We start from the raw sequence: 17442 nt of genomic DNA on the forward strand, positions 1-17442 counted from the left end.
AGTGACACGAACAGATATCTGCACGCCAATGTTCATAGCAGCATTATTCACAATTGCCAAGAGATGGAAACAACCCAAATGTCCATCAACAGATGAGTGGATAAATAAAATGTGGTATATACACACGATGGAATACTACGCGGCAGTAAGAAGGAATGATCTGGTGAAACATATGACAACATGGATGAACCTTGAAGACATAATGCTGAGCGAAATAAGCCAGGCACAAAAAGAGAAATATTATATGCTACCACTAATGTGAACTTTGAAAAATGTAAAACAAATGGTTTATAATGTAGAATGTAGGGGAACTAGCAGTAGAGAGCAATTAAGGAAGGGGGAACAATAATCCAAGAAGAACAGATAAGCTATTTAACGTTCTGGGGATGCCCAGAAATGACTATGGTCTGTTAATTTCTGATGGATGTAGTAGGAACAAGTTCACTGAAATGTTGCTATAGTATGTAACTTTCTTGGAGTAAAGTAGGAACATGTTGGAAGTTAAGCAGTTATCTTAGGTTAGTTGTCTTTTTCTTACTCCCTTGCTATGGTCTCTTTGAAATGTTCTTTTATTGTATGTTTGTTTTCTTTTTAACTTTTTTTTTCATACAGTTGATTTGAAAAAAGAAGGGAAAGTTAAAAAAAAAAAGAAAAAATACAAAAAAGGAAAAAAAAAAAAAAAAAAAAAAGATGTAGTGCCCCCTTGAGGAGCCTGTGGAGAATGCAGGGGTATTCGCCTACCCCACCTCCATGGTTGCTAACATGACCACAGACATAGGGGACTGGTGGTTTGATGGGTTGAGCCCTCTACCATAAGTTTTACCCTTGGGAAGACGGTTGCTGCAAAGGAGAGGCTAGGCCTCCCTGTATTTGTGCCTAAGAGTCTCCTCCTGAATGCCTCTTTGTTGCTCAGATGTGGCCCTCTCTCTCTGGCTAAGCCAACTTGAAAGGTGAAATCACTGCCCTCCCCCCTACGTGGGGTCAGACACCCAGGGAAGTGAATCTCCCTGGCAACGTGGAATATGACTCCCGGGGAGGAATGTAGACCCGGCATCGTGGGATGGAGAACATCTTCTTGACCAAAAGGGGGATGTGAAAGGAAATGAAATAAGCTTCAGTGGCAGAGAGATTCCAAAACGAGCCGAGAGATCACTCTGGTGGGCACTCTTACGCACACTTTAGACAACCTTTTTTAGGTTCTAAAGAATTGGGGTAGCTGGTGGTGGATACCTGAAACTATTAAACTACAACCCAGAACCCATGAATCTCGAAGACAGTTGTATAAAAATGTAGCTTATGAGGGGTGACAGTGGGATTGGGAATGCCATAAGGACCAAACTCCACTTTGTCTAGTTTATGGATCGATGTGTAGAAAAGTAGGGGAAGCAAACAAACAGACAAAGGTACCTAGTGTTCTTTTTTACTTCAATTGCTCTTTTTCACTCTAATTATTATTCTTGTTATTTTTGTGTGTGTGCTAATGAAGGTGTCAGGGATTGATTTAGGTGATGAATGTACAACTATGTAATGGTACTGTAAACAATCGAAAGTACAATTTGTTTTGTATGACTGCGTGGTATGTGAATATATCTCAATAAAATGATGATAAAAAAAAAAAAAAAAAAAAAATAAATCCAGATGTTTCAAAGTTGTAACTGTGGAATAGAAGCTATTAAATGCCAGAAAATATAAATAAATATGAATGTAAAGTTGCGAGGGTAAAGGACTTTCAATGTGTAGAATCAGTGGTGAAAAGGAAAAGATTAATAATGCATTTGACGATGTAAAACTTCACAACTTCTGAACAGCAAAAATAAACCCTGATCCACTCATCCACCTACACATTATAAACAACATTAAAAGACAAACTGTGAAAATCATTTGCAAAAGACATTACAAAGGACTGGTTTCCTTAATCTTTAGAGAGCTTGTAAAAATCAATAAGATAAAGAGATATTTCAATAGAAAATTGATGGATAGATTAGATAATTCATAGAAAAAAATATACATATGATTTTAGCTATCAAAGAAATGAAATTAAAACATCAGTGAGATACCATTTCTTGTCTATTAGGTTGAAAATGATGAAAAATATTGATGGTACCCAATTTGGGCTAGGGCATGAGTAAACCGGCATACTTACATACTTGGTGTATATTCAAATTAGTACAACAAACTTTCTAGAGGGCTGTTTGGCAATATTTTACCAAAATTGAAAAATGCATACCCTTAGATGCAGTATATCCAATTTCTAGAACTTTATCTTGGGGAAATAACAGAACGTGCACTAAAAAATTAGGTCTTAAGAAGTTCATTTCAGCATGTAGAATAGGAAAAAATAGAAAACCAGCTTAATGTTCAAAAATAGGATATTTGTTGAATGTATTATGGTTATCAGCACACAATGAAATACCATATAGCAGTTTAAAAAGATGATGAAAGATCTACATTCATTTACATACTATCATGCTCACAAAGCATGAAGTAAGGAAAACTGAATTATGTACAATATGACGCCAGTTGTCTATATATGTATTTGTGTGTGTGGTTGTAAATATTAAATATTTCTAAAGGGATCTCTCTCTTCCTCTGGTTGTGTGTACATAAGAAAACTCAGCTATTTTCCTAAAACATTTTAAAACACTGGGTCACAAGCAGTCTTAGGCAAGTTACCTTCTCTGTGCCTCAATCTCCTCATCAGTAAAATAGCATTTCTTTATAGGGTTGTTGTAAGGAACAAATGAGTTACATGTACCTGGCACATAGTAATCAGTGGTTAGTAATTCAACACCATCATTATAACAGTATCATTACCATTATTATCATTAATACCCTCCAAGAATGTACAAGGAAAAAGAGGGGAAGAAGCATTCTCCTCCACAAAATAAAAGACTAAGGAGCTCTGGCATCTCACCCATCTACCACTTCAACTTCTTCTACTGGACAGAGAGGGAGCCTGTGGATGCTGGGAGAAGGGGAATGCAGAGCAGAGCTATGCCCAGTGAAAGTGGGTTTATGTGTGAGTCTTGCTTAGACACCCCAGTGACAAAAGTAACAAAGTGAGATGTGTGGGGATGCTAGAGGCACGGGGCCATAGGTGGGGTCCAGATCCGGTGAAATTTGTATGATTATTTCCACCATGTCTCCATTTGGACCAATAGCCTGGTAGAACCTGAGAAACTCAGAATGCCCATCCCCACATCCCTGACGCACTGGTGTCTATACAGGTAAATTAAAAGCACACATATATTTTCTATTTAGGGAAATACACACTGTCCTTTATACGTACTTAGCTTATCTCAACTAATCTTGAGACAGAGAGTCTCCCACCTGAAATAGTTAAAACTACCCAGCATTGGATCAATTTCATAATGGCCCATTTTTGTTTTGGGCAGTGGCCCCTAACCATGCCTAAACTAAGCCCCTAACAAGGAAGCAGTTTCTTTTTCTGAGCCTTTTATTCCCTTAGAGAAAGAGAGTGACATTCAAGACACCCAGCAGAAGCAGATAAACAGCAGGATCTTTTTACCATGGAGAAATGTTGATTTCGTATTTGTCGTATGTGTGAGATGAATGCTGGGTATGATTTACTTACTCCAGAAAGTGTTGCCTGTGATGTAGAGACACAGGATAGTTTAAAAGGAAGAGTAATCACAGCATATGCTATTCATCTTCGGCTGCCTCTGCTGAGAACTGTGAGCTGATTAACTCTTGCAGATGCCGGCTGCAGGGAGAAGCTGTCAGCTCTCACCTCCATGTGGCTCTGCCCTCCCTAGTTCTTCATCAGCATCAGGTTCACTGATCCTCCAACCCCCACTGTCAACCCCTGAATCCCTTTTTATAGGGTTGAGAACAAAGCCACTCTCTGTTATCTGAGTCAAGACTGACGAGCGTCTGCGTTGCTCACCCACACCAAACCTTTGCCACTTGCCATCAGGTCTAGCAACCTGTGCTGACAGGGTTGATTGATGGTTGTCTTGCCTAAGATTAACCTACATTTTCCTGTTCTATGTAGGCTGTTCCTTTCCAGGCTTTGACCGCTTTTCTTTCTCCTTAGTTCTGATTGGTTCCCTTGCCTAAAACTGTTGGCTAAGAAACCGCGATAATCCCTAACCCCGAGTGGGGCCCTGCTGCTCATCCTGGGCTGTTGAAGACCTCAAGCTTCCTCCAGGTGGCTGGAATCTTTGCCAATGAACAAATTTCCTTGGATGATATTTGCCTGTCGAATCCTCCATCACTCTACTTGAAATCTTTGCTGCTGTTCTCTAATTGTTTGATTTGCTCTTTCGGTGTCAACTCATACATAATTGAGACCACTGTGCTTCCAGAACAGTATGAATTGCCCATCCAGATACTGCTTTAGAGAGTCCTCTATGTTCCTGTCATTGTTCTAGGCACAGGGCCCACAAGAATGATCAAGCCATATAGGTTTTAGCCTTTGTTGTGATTACATTCTAGTAGAGGAGACAGATAAGAAGAACACAACCACAAGTAAGATCATTTCAGAGGTCTGTGTACTGAGTAATGGCTTACAAAATGAAAGGGTGGGTAGGAAACATTTACTAGAATGTGAGAATGATTCTCTTTGATGAAGGGGAGATTTGGTTAACAAAAAGAAGTGAACTATGAGAGGAACTAGGGAACGTAAATTCCAGGGCAACAAAACAAGTGAAAGCTCTGAGCTTAAGGTAGTTATGACCCAAAGGTCACCATGACTAAAGCCAAGTGAGTGAAGAAGAGAGTGAGTGGTAGATCAGTTTGGAGGGGCAGCAGGGACAGATCATGCAGGGCTTGCAGGCCATGGGAAGTAGTTTGGTTATTCTGTCAAGTGTCATGGGAAATCCTTGGAGGGTTTTACATGGAGAAGTGGCATATCTGATTCATTAAATTCATCCCAGCGTCCCATCCCTTTCTAGCCTGGTGTGTAGCATCATCTCCCAGGACTTGCACCCAAATTTTGTCAGTAGCCCATTTTCACATATGGGCAAAAGGAAAACAGAAGCATCTCCCAGGAAACAAGGCGATGCATTCTCAGGATTGCCACCATGATTCCTTAGTGAGTGGGGACCATGGTCCATCAGCTGGGTTTCAGTTGGAACTCAGAAAATCTTCAGAGAAGAGGAGAATCAAGACTGACCAAGATTTCTAACTGGAATGGAAGCAAGAGTGTGGCTATAGAGGAAGGGCATGGGTGGGCCAGTATGTAGTAGTGGTCAAAGCAGAATAGCCCATGAGGCATGATCTGTGTCTGGAGTTTTGCTGTGGCCAGAACTTAGAGCAGACTCCCATCCTCTTATATTTCCCAGAGTGGGTCCCAACCCACTGTCTTTTTGGACTGAGAACACCCATGATGGTTCCTATGTCTCTGCCTCACTTGTCAGGTCACATGCACCTTTTCTTGACCTGCAGCTCTCCTGAGAATACATAAATCATGAGTGTGAGGTGGGGGTGGATGGTAGGTTGGTTCTTCTGAGATGGATGGAATGTGGATTCTTTAAATCAGAATTTTCCATCTCAGGACTAGAAAGCATTCACAAAATTTCTGGTAGCTGGACTTTGGTCAGTTGTACCTCAAGGTTTTAAATTCTGTTTAGACAAAGGTACCCAGTGTTCTTTTTTACTTCAATTGCTCTTTTTCACTTTAATTATTATTCTTGTTATTTTTGTGTGTGTGCTAATGAAGGTGTCAGGGATTGATTTAGGTGATGAATGTACAACTATGTAATGGTACTGTGAACAATCGAATGTACGATTTGTTTTGTATGACTGCATGGTATGTGAATATATCTCAATAAAATGAAGATAAAAAATGAATTAAAAAAAATTCTGTAAAGACTTTGCGTTCCTGACGTTTTGACAACACATGGAACAACATCTTCCATTAGATGGAAGGTAAATAACATTTTTTGAGAATGTATTATGTATCATACTTTGTACTAGGGATGTTATATACATATATTATTTTAGTAAACTTCAATAATTTTATGTGATGGGTAATATAAACTTACAGCTAAAGAAACACAGACCCATAAATATGAAGAAACTTGCCTGAGAACAGGCCACTAGCAGCTAGTAAGTGGTGGAGCAGGACAAAATTTGAACTTGCATGTAGCTCTTCTGAAAGATGTGGGGCATCTGGTTTTCACACCTTTTGGTAGTACAGCACTGATTCAGTTAATCTGGCTGGCAGGAAGTAGGGAGTGTTCTATCCTCCCCTCTGACAATTTTTATCTTAATATTTCAAACTTGTTATGATTTTTTTTTCATATTTAATTTTCCACCTGATTATGTCTGATCTCCTTAAATTGATTATGGTCTCTTTTAGCACGGTGACATCCTCTTTAAATCTCTTTTCATCCCTAGCAATACTTTGCCTTGAACAAGGTCTCAACAATGTTTGTTAGTGCTGGGTTGGCATTTCCCAAGTGTACTGAGCAGCCATCTCAGTTTAGGGGGAGCAAGGAAAGATTCTCGGATGTCTAGAACTCGTGGACCGGCCCTGGAGAGCATCTAGCACACAAAAGGCAAAGAGACAGTGGAATAATGTTATACATGCATTGAGCATACGATAATTCAATTATGGTCCCTACACAAAGGAAAATGAGAAAAAAGGAAACGTATTTTCCTTTCCTTTCTGAATTACCTTCTTGGTTTACCATCTTCTTCCTTATCCCATATTCAGAAAGACCTCAGGTCTTTACACCTCCATTAGTCCTGCTGGATTCCGGATGCCCAAGCAGGTCACCAACCCTGTTCTTCTCTATTGCAAATGCTTGTACAACAGTAGAGTTCCACTCATATCTAGACTGGGTCCCAGCATGAATTGTTTTTGTTTGTTTGTTTGAGCAATTTGCCTCATATGAATACAAATCTATTAGAACTTAAAAATCTTTTGGAAACAAATGCTAGCAATATCAAAATATGCTTTTTAATTCTTTTGAAAGGAAAGAAGACAGACTCTTTAGGCTTTTTGTGTATGATAATTAAGTGATTTCAAATAGTACCAGAATTTGTTTTTAAGACCTAGTTAGAATGTTTCCTCTTTGCTATTCTGTTACCTAATTTGATGACAACATTGTTCACCCTATATATTGATGAGTTTTGTTTGTTTTTTTGTCTGATATTTGTTTTTGAAAGAAAATTTTTATAGTTTTATTTTATTAATGAATTATTGTCTGGTGTTCCACTTTTCAGAAGGTTTAGCAAATACTGTTCTAGCTCTTGTACTCTGGCTGTTTTCAAGTTCCTGGAACTCTCCACATGAAATTCCCCTTAAGTTTTAGTCTTAAGAAGATTAGTATCTGAGGAAAATGAAGGGTGGAGTCAAGAGGAGCCAGTGGTGCAAAATAAAAAGATCCTATGTCTTGGCCATGACCTTGTCACTGCTGGGGCCGTTAGCTCACTGATTCGTCTCTGTGAATTCAATTACAAGAAGGTCTGGGACCTCAGTTTATTTTTGGATGGGTCTAAGCCAAGGTAATAAGATTCATTTCCAAGGAAACTGAAGGCAAGAAAAGACAAAATGACAGAGTGGCCCACATGTGGAGTTGACACTCAAAACATAGATTTATTGTCCTACCCCTATTTTAATGAAGAAGTAGACTTCTAGACAAGAGTGGGGGTCAGTAATCCAAAGTTACACTGCAAGTTAGAGTACTAAGAAAGTAACAAAGGTAGAGAAAACAGACACAAGGAAGCCAGGAAAAGTTTTTAAACAGGCGCAGGCCTTGAAAAGACATTTGACTCACTTAAGAATTCTGTATTTTTGCACAGTTCCCCCACGGCTGGAGTCTCAGGGCCTGCTCTGTCACACATGCAAAACCAATCTGCTCCCGTGACATGGAGCATGAAAGTTCATCTCCTAAAACTTTACACCCTATTGAAAGAATATAATAGTGTTAAAGAAAAGCTAATTCCGTGATCCTTTCGCATCGGGCTACAGATGGGATGCCATTTTCAAGGGACATTTTTTTGCCCCAGTTCCCGTCAAATAGCTCCTGAAATAGGCATGATACAGCCCCCTTGAATAAAATAAAATACCTTATTTAATTGCCTGAATGACACTCGGGATTGCGCTGCCAAAGCAAGCCCAAACAAGCCCAACCAGAAGCAATATCAAGGCGGGGAAACTCGACTATGAGGCAACTCCAGACCCCCCAGCCCCACCGACTGCCAGCCCAGGCTGATGGAAATGAAAACAGGTCTGGGGAAATGCAAATGAAATCTGCAAAGGAGCTGAAGGGAGAAGAAGCCATTTCCCAGGGTAATGAGCTCACTGATTGCAGGGATGGCACTTCAGTCCGACGTCCTCTGCTCCGAGGGCCATAACATATGGAGGACTAGGTCAGGCACCAGAGAGACAGAAAGGGCATCTGAGCAGCCATCACCACCTCTTTCTCACCTGCCACTGCCCAACTGCTCCTCTCTTGCTCCGGAATTCTGGGCCCATTCTTGGCATCCCTTATCTATTCCTGTATTTGTGCTGATATGCCCAGATCTTGACTTCTAATTGTCTGAACAATAAACCTTAGATCTTCCAGGAGAGCCCCAACTTTATTTATTGAGTCCATCCCAATTTTAAATGCTATTAATTAATTTTAGGGACACTGAATACCAGTGGTGAAAAATTTTTGAATTCTCCTGCTTTGGTGAGGATATATTTTTTACCTGAAATACATAGTGCACTAAACCAGGTGGTGATCTTTCCCCAACACGTAGCTTGCAAGGGCTACTGCAACAAAATTATACTAGGAAGTTTTATAATGAAAATGCACAAGATTTAACATGGTCTCAGTATATAAAGTTGGCAAATTCTCTGCCCACCCCAGCCTTCTTTAGGACAATAGAAGTTACAGGGCAATTTCCACGTGGGCTTCTACTTAAGGCTTCCTTATCCCCACAGGGTGCTTTGGACCACTTTCCCTCCTCTGTCATCCAAAGGCTTTTCCATAGACAGTTAGAGTATTTTTGGTCAAGGATTCAAGAACAAGTAGTTTATTTGTGAGGCAATCCCAGGAAACACTAATAAAGCCCTGGAGGAGTAGGACAAGGAATGGAAGAGGCCGATCAAGCATGTGCTATCAAGTATGTGACCACTATGGGTAACTGGACTTCACCCTGCTGGGAGCCCTCTGAGGACAGTGGGCTGCAGAGTTATCCCACCTGAAGGGCCAGCCAACTGGGGACTTATGTATCAATTCTCATCACTCATTGGTTAAGGGCTGCTGAGGGAAGGTATGTTAATTCTCCAGCACCTCTGGCCTGATCTGACATGAACAATGGGCAAAGCGAGGCTTTGATGGCCCAGAAAAACCATCAGGCAAAGAAATACAGATGTTGTCAACTGCCTTCCAGATGCTATAATGCAAGTCCCAAGTGAATAAGGGCAAAGCACTGCTAAACCTGCTCTCATCATCCTATCAGACTCTGGCACAGAAATAGAATAAGGACCTTATTCCTCTCATACTTGCCATTTTATTTTCTTCCTGCATATCTGGTTTTCCTTTGCTGTCCAGAGACATCACCTGTGGTAGATGAATTATGTACCCTAAATTAGACGTTTTATTCATCTTAATATACGTCCCTATGAGTGTGAACCCATTTTGAAGATGTTATTTTTAGTTAAAGTGAGGTGAACTGAACTAGGGTGGGTCTTAACCAGGATTACTGGAGGCCTTATAAGGAGAAGGCCACAGGGAGAAATGGGAAGTTAGCAGGAACCAGGAAGAGAAAGGAGAGGACATCACCATGTGACAGGAGGCGAGATGCAAGCCAAGGAATCCCAAGGGTTGTGACAAGACAGCACGAGAATGTACAGACTTTGGGGAGAAAGCATCACATTGCTGAAGCTGTGGTTTTGGACACTTGCTAGCTTCAAAGCCATGAACCAATAGATTCTCATTGTTTAAGTCAACCCACTGTGGTATTTATAAAAGCAGCTCTGGCAAACTAAGACATCATCTGAGGCACATACTGTCAGTCACATCAAAGGCTAGTGACAGGAGGTTCTTAAACAGAGGATCACATTTATTAACAACCCAAGAAAAGGCCTTGGCTCGGAAGACTATACCAAGGATTCCACTTACCTGTGCAGATTGACAAGTGAAGACTGAACTCCGATTTATGCTCTGATGCAGAGCTGCCTCCACCTGGAGGAAGGTGCACTTTTTTCTCTTTTCTCACAAAGGTTCCGGCCACCCGCAAGCATGTGCCCTGGCAGAGGAGGTGCTCATTTTAATTTACATGTGGCATCAGCTGCATGACTATGCTACCATATATCCCAGAAACCAAACAACAGGTTCTTATAGTAATTGTGTCCATTAGCAATGAGCTCTTTCCAGTGGGGTTGAGGGAAATCAGGGAATGAAGGCTCAAAAATATTCTCACATCAGTTAAAACTTCACAACTCCTGCCTCGACTGCAGGGTTCCCTCCAGGATTTTATCTGCAAAACAGACAGAAAGATGGCAGAGTCCCACCAAGGCATTAACCCAAAAGGGCAAAGCAGATGTATAGTCCAGGTACAAACCAAAAGCCTGGGCACCTGGGCTTTCCAGACCAGCACAAAAGGGTCTCAGTAGGAACATTATGAGGAACTCTAAAAAGGCTTTTATAGTGTCAGTGGCTTAACTGTGTACAGAGAGGATCCTGCTGCGGATAGTGTGCCAGTCTGTGGATAGAAAGCTCCCACAATGTATTTTTTACATGAATTTTGACCAACGAGAGTACTAATTTTTTTGAAGTGGGAAAAACCCTGATATAGATGTCAAAAGACAGGAATATTCTTAGTTTTGCCTTAAAATATTATAAACCAATGATTTCACATCCAGGTATCAGTCCTGGGGAAATAATCTAAAAATGCAGACAGGGATTTATGCACAAAAATGTTTATTGCAGTATTTATGTATAATAAAAAACAGGAAACAACGCAAGTTGGTAGTGATTAAGGTATGGCTAATTAATACAATTAATGTTTGAAAAGAATTTCCAATGATACAGAAGAGTAGGAAGTGAGCAAAGCAGAGTACAATTCTATACACAGGGGGTGGGAGGGAGATTGGGGAGAAATATGCCAAAACATTAACAATTGTTGCTTCTAAGTAGTGGGGTTATGAGGGTTATGAGTGCTTTCTTTTTCTGCTTCTTGTAATTTATTATAATTTCCAATTTTTCCACATTTAAACATATTGCACAATCAGAAAAAAATTAACAGAAGAAAAATTGGCTTTTTCTGGTTCTGAAATGCAGATGCCAAGTCTAAGCTCTGATACTTGTGGGAGTCCCCATGCCTTTGATTCAGTGCAGAGATGGCCAGGGCATGTTTGAATTATGCTGGGGTATGCAGAGAGCCCAGTGTTTCATCCTCCCAAGGGGCAGTGCCAAAGGCACTGAAAAAGACAGAGCCTTAATGGCATATATGTACATGATATATAATCCTGGCTACTGTAAAAGTTTGTTGGTGTGAGACATTCCTGCTGCATGCAACCTGCTTTTAGACAGCTGCAAAACTTGAGTTTGGGGATCTGCAAAGGGGATCATGGTGACCTAAATATTGTCTGCGATGGAGTGCCTGTCTGGGACACCAGCTTGCCTCCATGTATGGCATCTCTCACTACAGTTGCAACACTGACATTTGAGTTGGGTTTTAAAGGGTGAACAGGCTTCCTCGATAGAGAAGCAGTGGGGAGCAGGTGTTTCAGACAGAACTGAACGTGCAGAGACAAGGGTGTGTATGAAAATGACATAAGGTGAACAGTAAGGAGTTTCATGTATCTATGTAGGATGTACAGTTTGGAGAATGGAATGGGAGTGGTAAAAGGTGAGAATGAATAGGTAGTTGGGGATCAGATGAGTGAGGACTTTGCAGGATCTGCTCAGGAGCTTGGATAGTATCTTCAAGTTGATGGGAGGCCTGAATGACTTTCAGCAGAAGAGTGATGCTGTCTGTTGTCTCCAACACTGGTTATCCACATTCTGCCATCATGGATTCTACCTGTATTCCATGTATACTCTAATTTCCTTTATTTCCTTTTCTCTTAACAAGGACTCACGTTTTTGTTTTTGTTTTTTTGACTCATTTTTAAACTTAAATATATACTTTAGTATCATCCTAAATAATATCTTCAAAATCATGGATTTGATGTGCTAGTTATATTTTTCTAACACATTTAATATAGCTACATCTATATTATGATGAAAATGATTCACCCATGTGCCACCTTAAATTTACTTTGCATATACATATCACACTTGGGAAATGCTATCATTGTTCATTTACTCATTCAACAATAGTTTTGAATATCCACTATGTGCCAAGAGATGGGAAAATAGTAGCATTAAAGACAACAAAGCATGCTTACAGCATCATGAAATTATAATTCACTTCATAAAGGAACCATAATTTTAAAAGATTCATGCAGAAATACTGGGAAAAGTGATTATAAGTAATAAAACTTGATGCAGAAATACACGTCAGAAGACTGTTGCAGTGGCCCAGGTCAAAGTATGTTGATGGTTTACTCTAAGGAAATAGCAAAAGAAAATTAAGAGAAGACACATATGGACTATTTTTATGCAGTAAAAACTGACAGGACTTGATGACCAGTTTGAAGCAGACAAACTGTGGAAGAGGAAGGAGTCAAGGCTGATGAAGTGTTTTGGTTCACAGGTTCTCTTCTTTCTCTGACACCCCATCTACCCTATAGGAGAATGTCTCATTCAACCTCTTCTCGTGTGCCTTCCTGTACTGCAGAGGCCTGGAAAGCTAACAATTGCCTGTCCCAGGTGGCCTTGCAGTTGGGGTTTTAGCTGTGACTTGGATTCTAACAATGAGATACACTCACTGCAAGATCAAAATTAGGAAGTGAGTTAAGCAGGGAGAAAGGTATGGCAAGGAAGTATCTATCTGTTTCTGGATTGAATCTAGGAGCCACAGCATGGCTTTGGAGCTGACACTCTGGCCAAGGCTCATGACCTCCAAATCATTACTGTGTGGTGTGATCCTGGGACCAGCAGCTGACCCAGCAGCTTCCTGATTTCCCGTCTTCTTGAAAGTTGCAGTAGAGGTGCAGTTTTCTCAGTGGATCAGTTTGGCATTGTCCCTTTAGTATCATCTCTGGACACCCAGCCTGGAGCCTGCCTCTCTAACCCTTCCAGTGATTTTATAAACACCTAATTCCCTTTATTAAATCCCTCTCTTCTTAAACTAGCTAAAATGCTTTCTGTTTTCTGCATCTGAACCCTACCTGACACAACCACTCAAGGTCAGATTTAGTCAGACAGACTTATACAACTCAGTAAATATTTATGTGTGTGTGCGTGCATGGACATGTGTGTGTGTGCTTGAAGGTATGTGAATCCTTTATACTCAGTTGGACTATAATGAGTGGACTTGTATGTCTTATCATCTCTCCTCCCACACCACATCACACAAGGTCCTGTATGTAGCAACTATCATTACATTCATTTTGAAGAATACATTGCCTGCCTTCTCAATTTTGATTCCAAGGATAAACCAGTATCACACAAGAAAGCATAAAAATGTACTGTTGACTCAGGAGAAAAGAGCTCTAGGACCACTAACTGGAAAATGATGCTCAGTTGTGCAGGTATAATCTCATACATAGAAGACGAGAAGCCACCTGTTATTTAGGCACATGGTGACTTTAGATTAACCACGGTGGAGATGGGGGAGCACCTGTGACAGATTTTAGTGTTCTGAGGTTCGCTGTGCGTCTCCTGGTATAGGGAGGGAAAGGGGCTCTTCCATGACTGCTACTTCAAAGTTAAAACCTCAGCCTGGCAGAGCTTGTCTGATGAACTGGTGACTGTTTAGGGCAGTGTTTCCAGACTCTGGCTGCCCTTTAGAATCCCCTGTTGGAGCTGATCTGCCCCACCCCCACTGCCACCCCAGAGATTCTGGTGTATTTCACCTGGGTGGTGTCCAGGTATCACTAAATTTTTTTTTTTAATTCAGGAAGTTGTAGGTTTACAGAAAAATCATGCAGAAAATACAAATCCCCATATACCGTCTATGCTGGTTTGTATATATTATGTCTCCCTGAAAAAGCCATATTCTCTGATGCAATCTTGGGGGGGCAGACTTATTAATCTTTTTTTTAGGGTGTGGCCTCTTGATTGAAAGTCTCCGTGGAGATTTGACCCCACCCTAAATGGGGTCAATTGATTAGTTCACTTGAGTGTTTAAGAGAGTCAGCTGATCCTGATGCTTGGAGACATTTGGAGATGCGGACAGAAAGACTTTTGGAGATTCTAAGCTAAGAGATGAAGTCCAGAGTTTGCCCTGGAGAAGCTAAGAGAGGACCCCCAGATGCTTAGAGAGGAACGCCCTGGGAGAAAGAAGCAAGTACACAAAGTTGCTGAGAGACAGGAACAAAGAAGCCCAGAGAATTTCAGGGAAAGACATTCTGAAACATAACCCAGGAGCAAAGGACTGGCAGATGCCAGCCACGTGTCTTCCCAGCTGACAGAGGGGTTCTATACGCCATCGGCATTTCTACAGTGAAGGTATCCTCTTGTTGATGTCTTAGACTGGGCACTTTTATGGCCTTAGGACTATAAATTTGTAATTGAATGAATCCCCTTTATAAAAGCCAATCCATTTCTGGTATTTTGCATAATGGCAGCATTAGCAAACCAGAACACCTTCCCTGTTTTATTAACACCTTGTATTAGCATGGTACATTTGTTACAATCAATGAAAAAACATTATTTATAATTGTAAAACCCCATGATGATTCTAACGTAAGCAGGGTTGAGACTCCCTAACCTAGGGCTCAAACGTTTCTCTGTGCAGTCATTCATAATTCTTTCTTATGGTTTTTTACATCTCTATTGTATGTATTGTTTACTATCTGCTTTTTCCATGCATGAACATTTTAACTGTGCCGCCTTCTCTCTCTCATGTTTTTTCCTTGATCAATCTTACCAAAAATTTTTTTTTCATTTATTACTAATATTTTGGTTTTGTTTAATCTATAATTTAACTACACCTCGTAAGTTCAGACATGTAGCTTATATAGTACCATCTAGTTCTAAACATTTTCTAACTTTTATTATGATTTATTTTCTGACCCATGAGTTACTTAAAAATCTATTTATATGTTTATGTAATGTCCATTTATATGGATAGTTTGGGTTAACTTTTGTAAATTGATTTGTAATCTACTTATATTGAGTCCAGAGAACATGATATATAGGACACTGACTTCTTAGAATTTGCTTTGTGGACTGGTATATACTCAACTTTTGTAAATAGATCATGTGCACTTGAAAAGAATGTATTCTCTAGTACAGTGACTCCTAAAGTGTGGTCCCCAGATTAGCATCCCTTGGTAACTTGTTTAAAATCTCATATCCCATCCCAGACCTACTCTATCAGAAACCCTGAGGGTGGGAAGCGGCAGTCTGTGTTTTAACAAGCTCCCCAGTGATTTGATGCTGCTCCAGTTTGAGACCCAATGCTCTAATAGTTGGATTCCAGTATTCTGCATAGGAATTGGATATAGCTTGTTAGTTGTGTTGTTCAAATCTTCTATAACCATAGAATTTTTGTCTGTTTGATCCATCAATTCCTGAGAGAGCTGAATTAAAATTTTTTACTACTTTTGTGGATTTATCAATTTATCCTTATATTACTTTCAATTACGGCATAACTTATTTTGAGGTCGTATTATTAACACCATACAAGTTCAAAACATTTGCATTTTAGTAGAATTTTTTTTTTATCATTATGCAGTTACCTTGTTTATTTCTAATATGGTTTCTGCCTTACGGCCTATTTAGTCTATTAGTAATACAGCTATAATAGCTTCACTTGTTGATATTTAACTATTTATTTTTCTTTTCCCTTATTTTCAGTTTTTTTGTTTTACATTTTAGTTGTATTTCTTATAATAGCATATAACCAATTTTTAAAATTATTGTGTCCTTTAAATCTGATATCTATATCTTTCATCAGAGAATAAAATCTGCTTAGAGAGTTCCCCCGACCTCCAGGTTATATGCACCATGGCTATGACTGGTGTCAGATTGCCTGCTGGTGTTCTAAGAAAGCCAGATGCCTGGACTGGACTCTGGGGAGCACTCCGAGGAATACCTTCTTCATACAAACTCTGTGCTTCCTGGAATCGATACTTATATTTTTCGAGTGCCAGGTTAAATGCATCCAATTATAAAACACTTTTCCATGATGTTTTCTCACTGAGATACCCAAGGCTTTTGATTTCTCCAGAATATATTTTTCCACTTTCCATAAGACTTAAAAGTAATATGAACTATAAAAAATCCACTAAAAAGACTCTACATAAAGTAGAAGATGAAGAGGACTCTGATGAAGAAAGGGATGCTGATGAGATGAGCGAGCAGGAAGAGGAGCTCGAGGATGATCCCAGTGTGGTCAAAGAAAAAGTAGTGTGGTCTTTGCGGTGCGATGTTATCATGAAGACAGGTCCGGATGTTGGAAGAAACAAAGTGGAAGATGCATTCTACAAAGGTGAACTCAGGCTGAATGGGGAAAAATTATGGAAGAAAAGTGGAATGGTGGAAGTGGGAGATACATTAGATCTTCTCATTGGAGGCCATAAAGAAGCAGAAACAGAGACAGTGGTGAGAATTCTCCCGAAAAAAAGTGTTTGGAGAGAAGACTGAAAGTGAAAAATACAGAGTGGTGTTACGATGGTGAAAAAGTTAAAGTTGCCTAAGAAGAGTGTGTCCAGATAGACTGCTTTGTAGGGCTAAACCTGCTTTTGGGGGTGGGGGTAGGGGACCAGCTTAAAATGAGGACATTTTTATTAAAACAAAGTTCTCTTACCATTTGTGGAATCTGCAGAGCCATTTTGTGGAAATTGGGATGTATACCTTGGAGATAGTCCCAGTGGCCTGGGATCCTTCCTGGGCTTGATTTGTGCTCATTTTGGCCGCATCAGCATGAGAACGATTCTGCCCAAAGTGAGATGTGCGCTGAATGAAGTAAGCCCAGAGAATCTCTTTAATGACTTGCCCGCTGTTTCCCTCATTATCTACCTCACTGGTCATTGTAAAATAAAATAGCCTTGTTGTTTAAAAAAAAAAAATCTGCTTAGAGTCATTATGATTTTTGATATAATTTATATATTTTCTACTCTATTATTTTGTCATTTCTATTTATAAATATTTTTATTGTTTGGTTTTAGTTATTCCATTCGTGCTTTCTATTGAAATTACTCAAGTTTTTTAAAATTTATTTTGGTTTATGTTATATATTCTATTTTGAGTTTGGTGGTTACTTTAAATATTTAACATGCTGTGGTGCTTTGGAGCTGAATGTTCTCCAGAAAAATAAGTTCTTAAACTTAATCCATTCCTGTGGGTATGAACCATTGTAAATAGGATCTTTTGATGAGGTTTCTTCAGTTAGGATGTGGCCCACCTTAATCAGAATGGG

The 17442-nt window shown here is 39.9% G+C and overlaps 1 protein-coding gene across 1 annotated transcript; it reads left to right on the top strand.

The window, feature by feature from the left end:
* The first annotated feature begins 16028 nt into the window (after positions 1-16028).
* Positions 16029-16667, top strand: LOC119535714 (mitochondrial transcription rescue factor 1-like). Its single transcript, XM_037838022.1, has one exon. It carries the CDS (start codon positions 16029-16031, stop codon positions 16665-16667), a length of 639 nt encoding a protein of 212 aa, XP_037693950.1.
* The last annotated feature ends 775 nt before the right edge of the window (positions 16668-17442 follow it).

Source organism: Choloepus didactylus, chromosome 6 (genome assembly GCF_015220235.1).
Source record: "Choloepus didactylus isolate mChoDid1 chromosome 6, mChoDid1.pri, whole genome shotgun sequence".
NCBI classification, from domain to species: domain Eukaryota; kingdom Metazoa; phylum Chordata; class Mammalia; order Pilosa; family Megalonychidae; genus Choloepus; species Choloepus didactylus.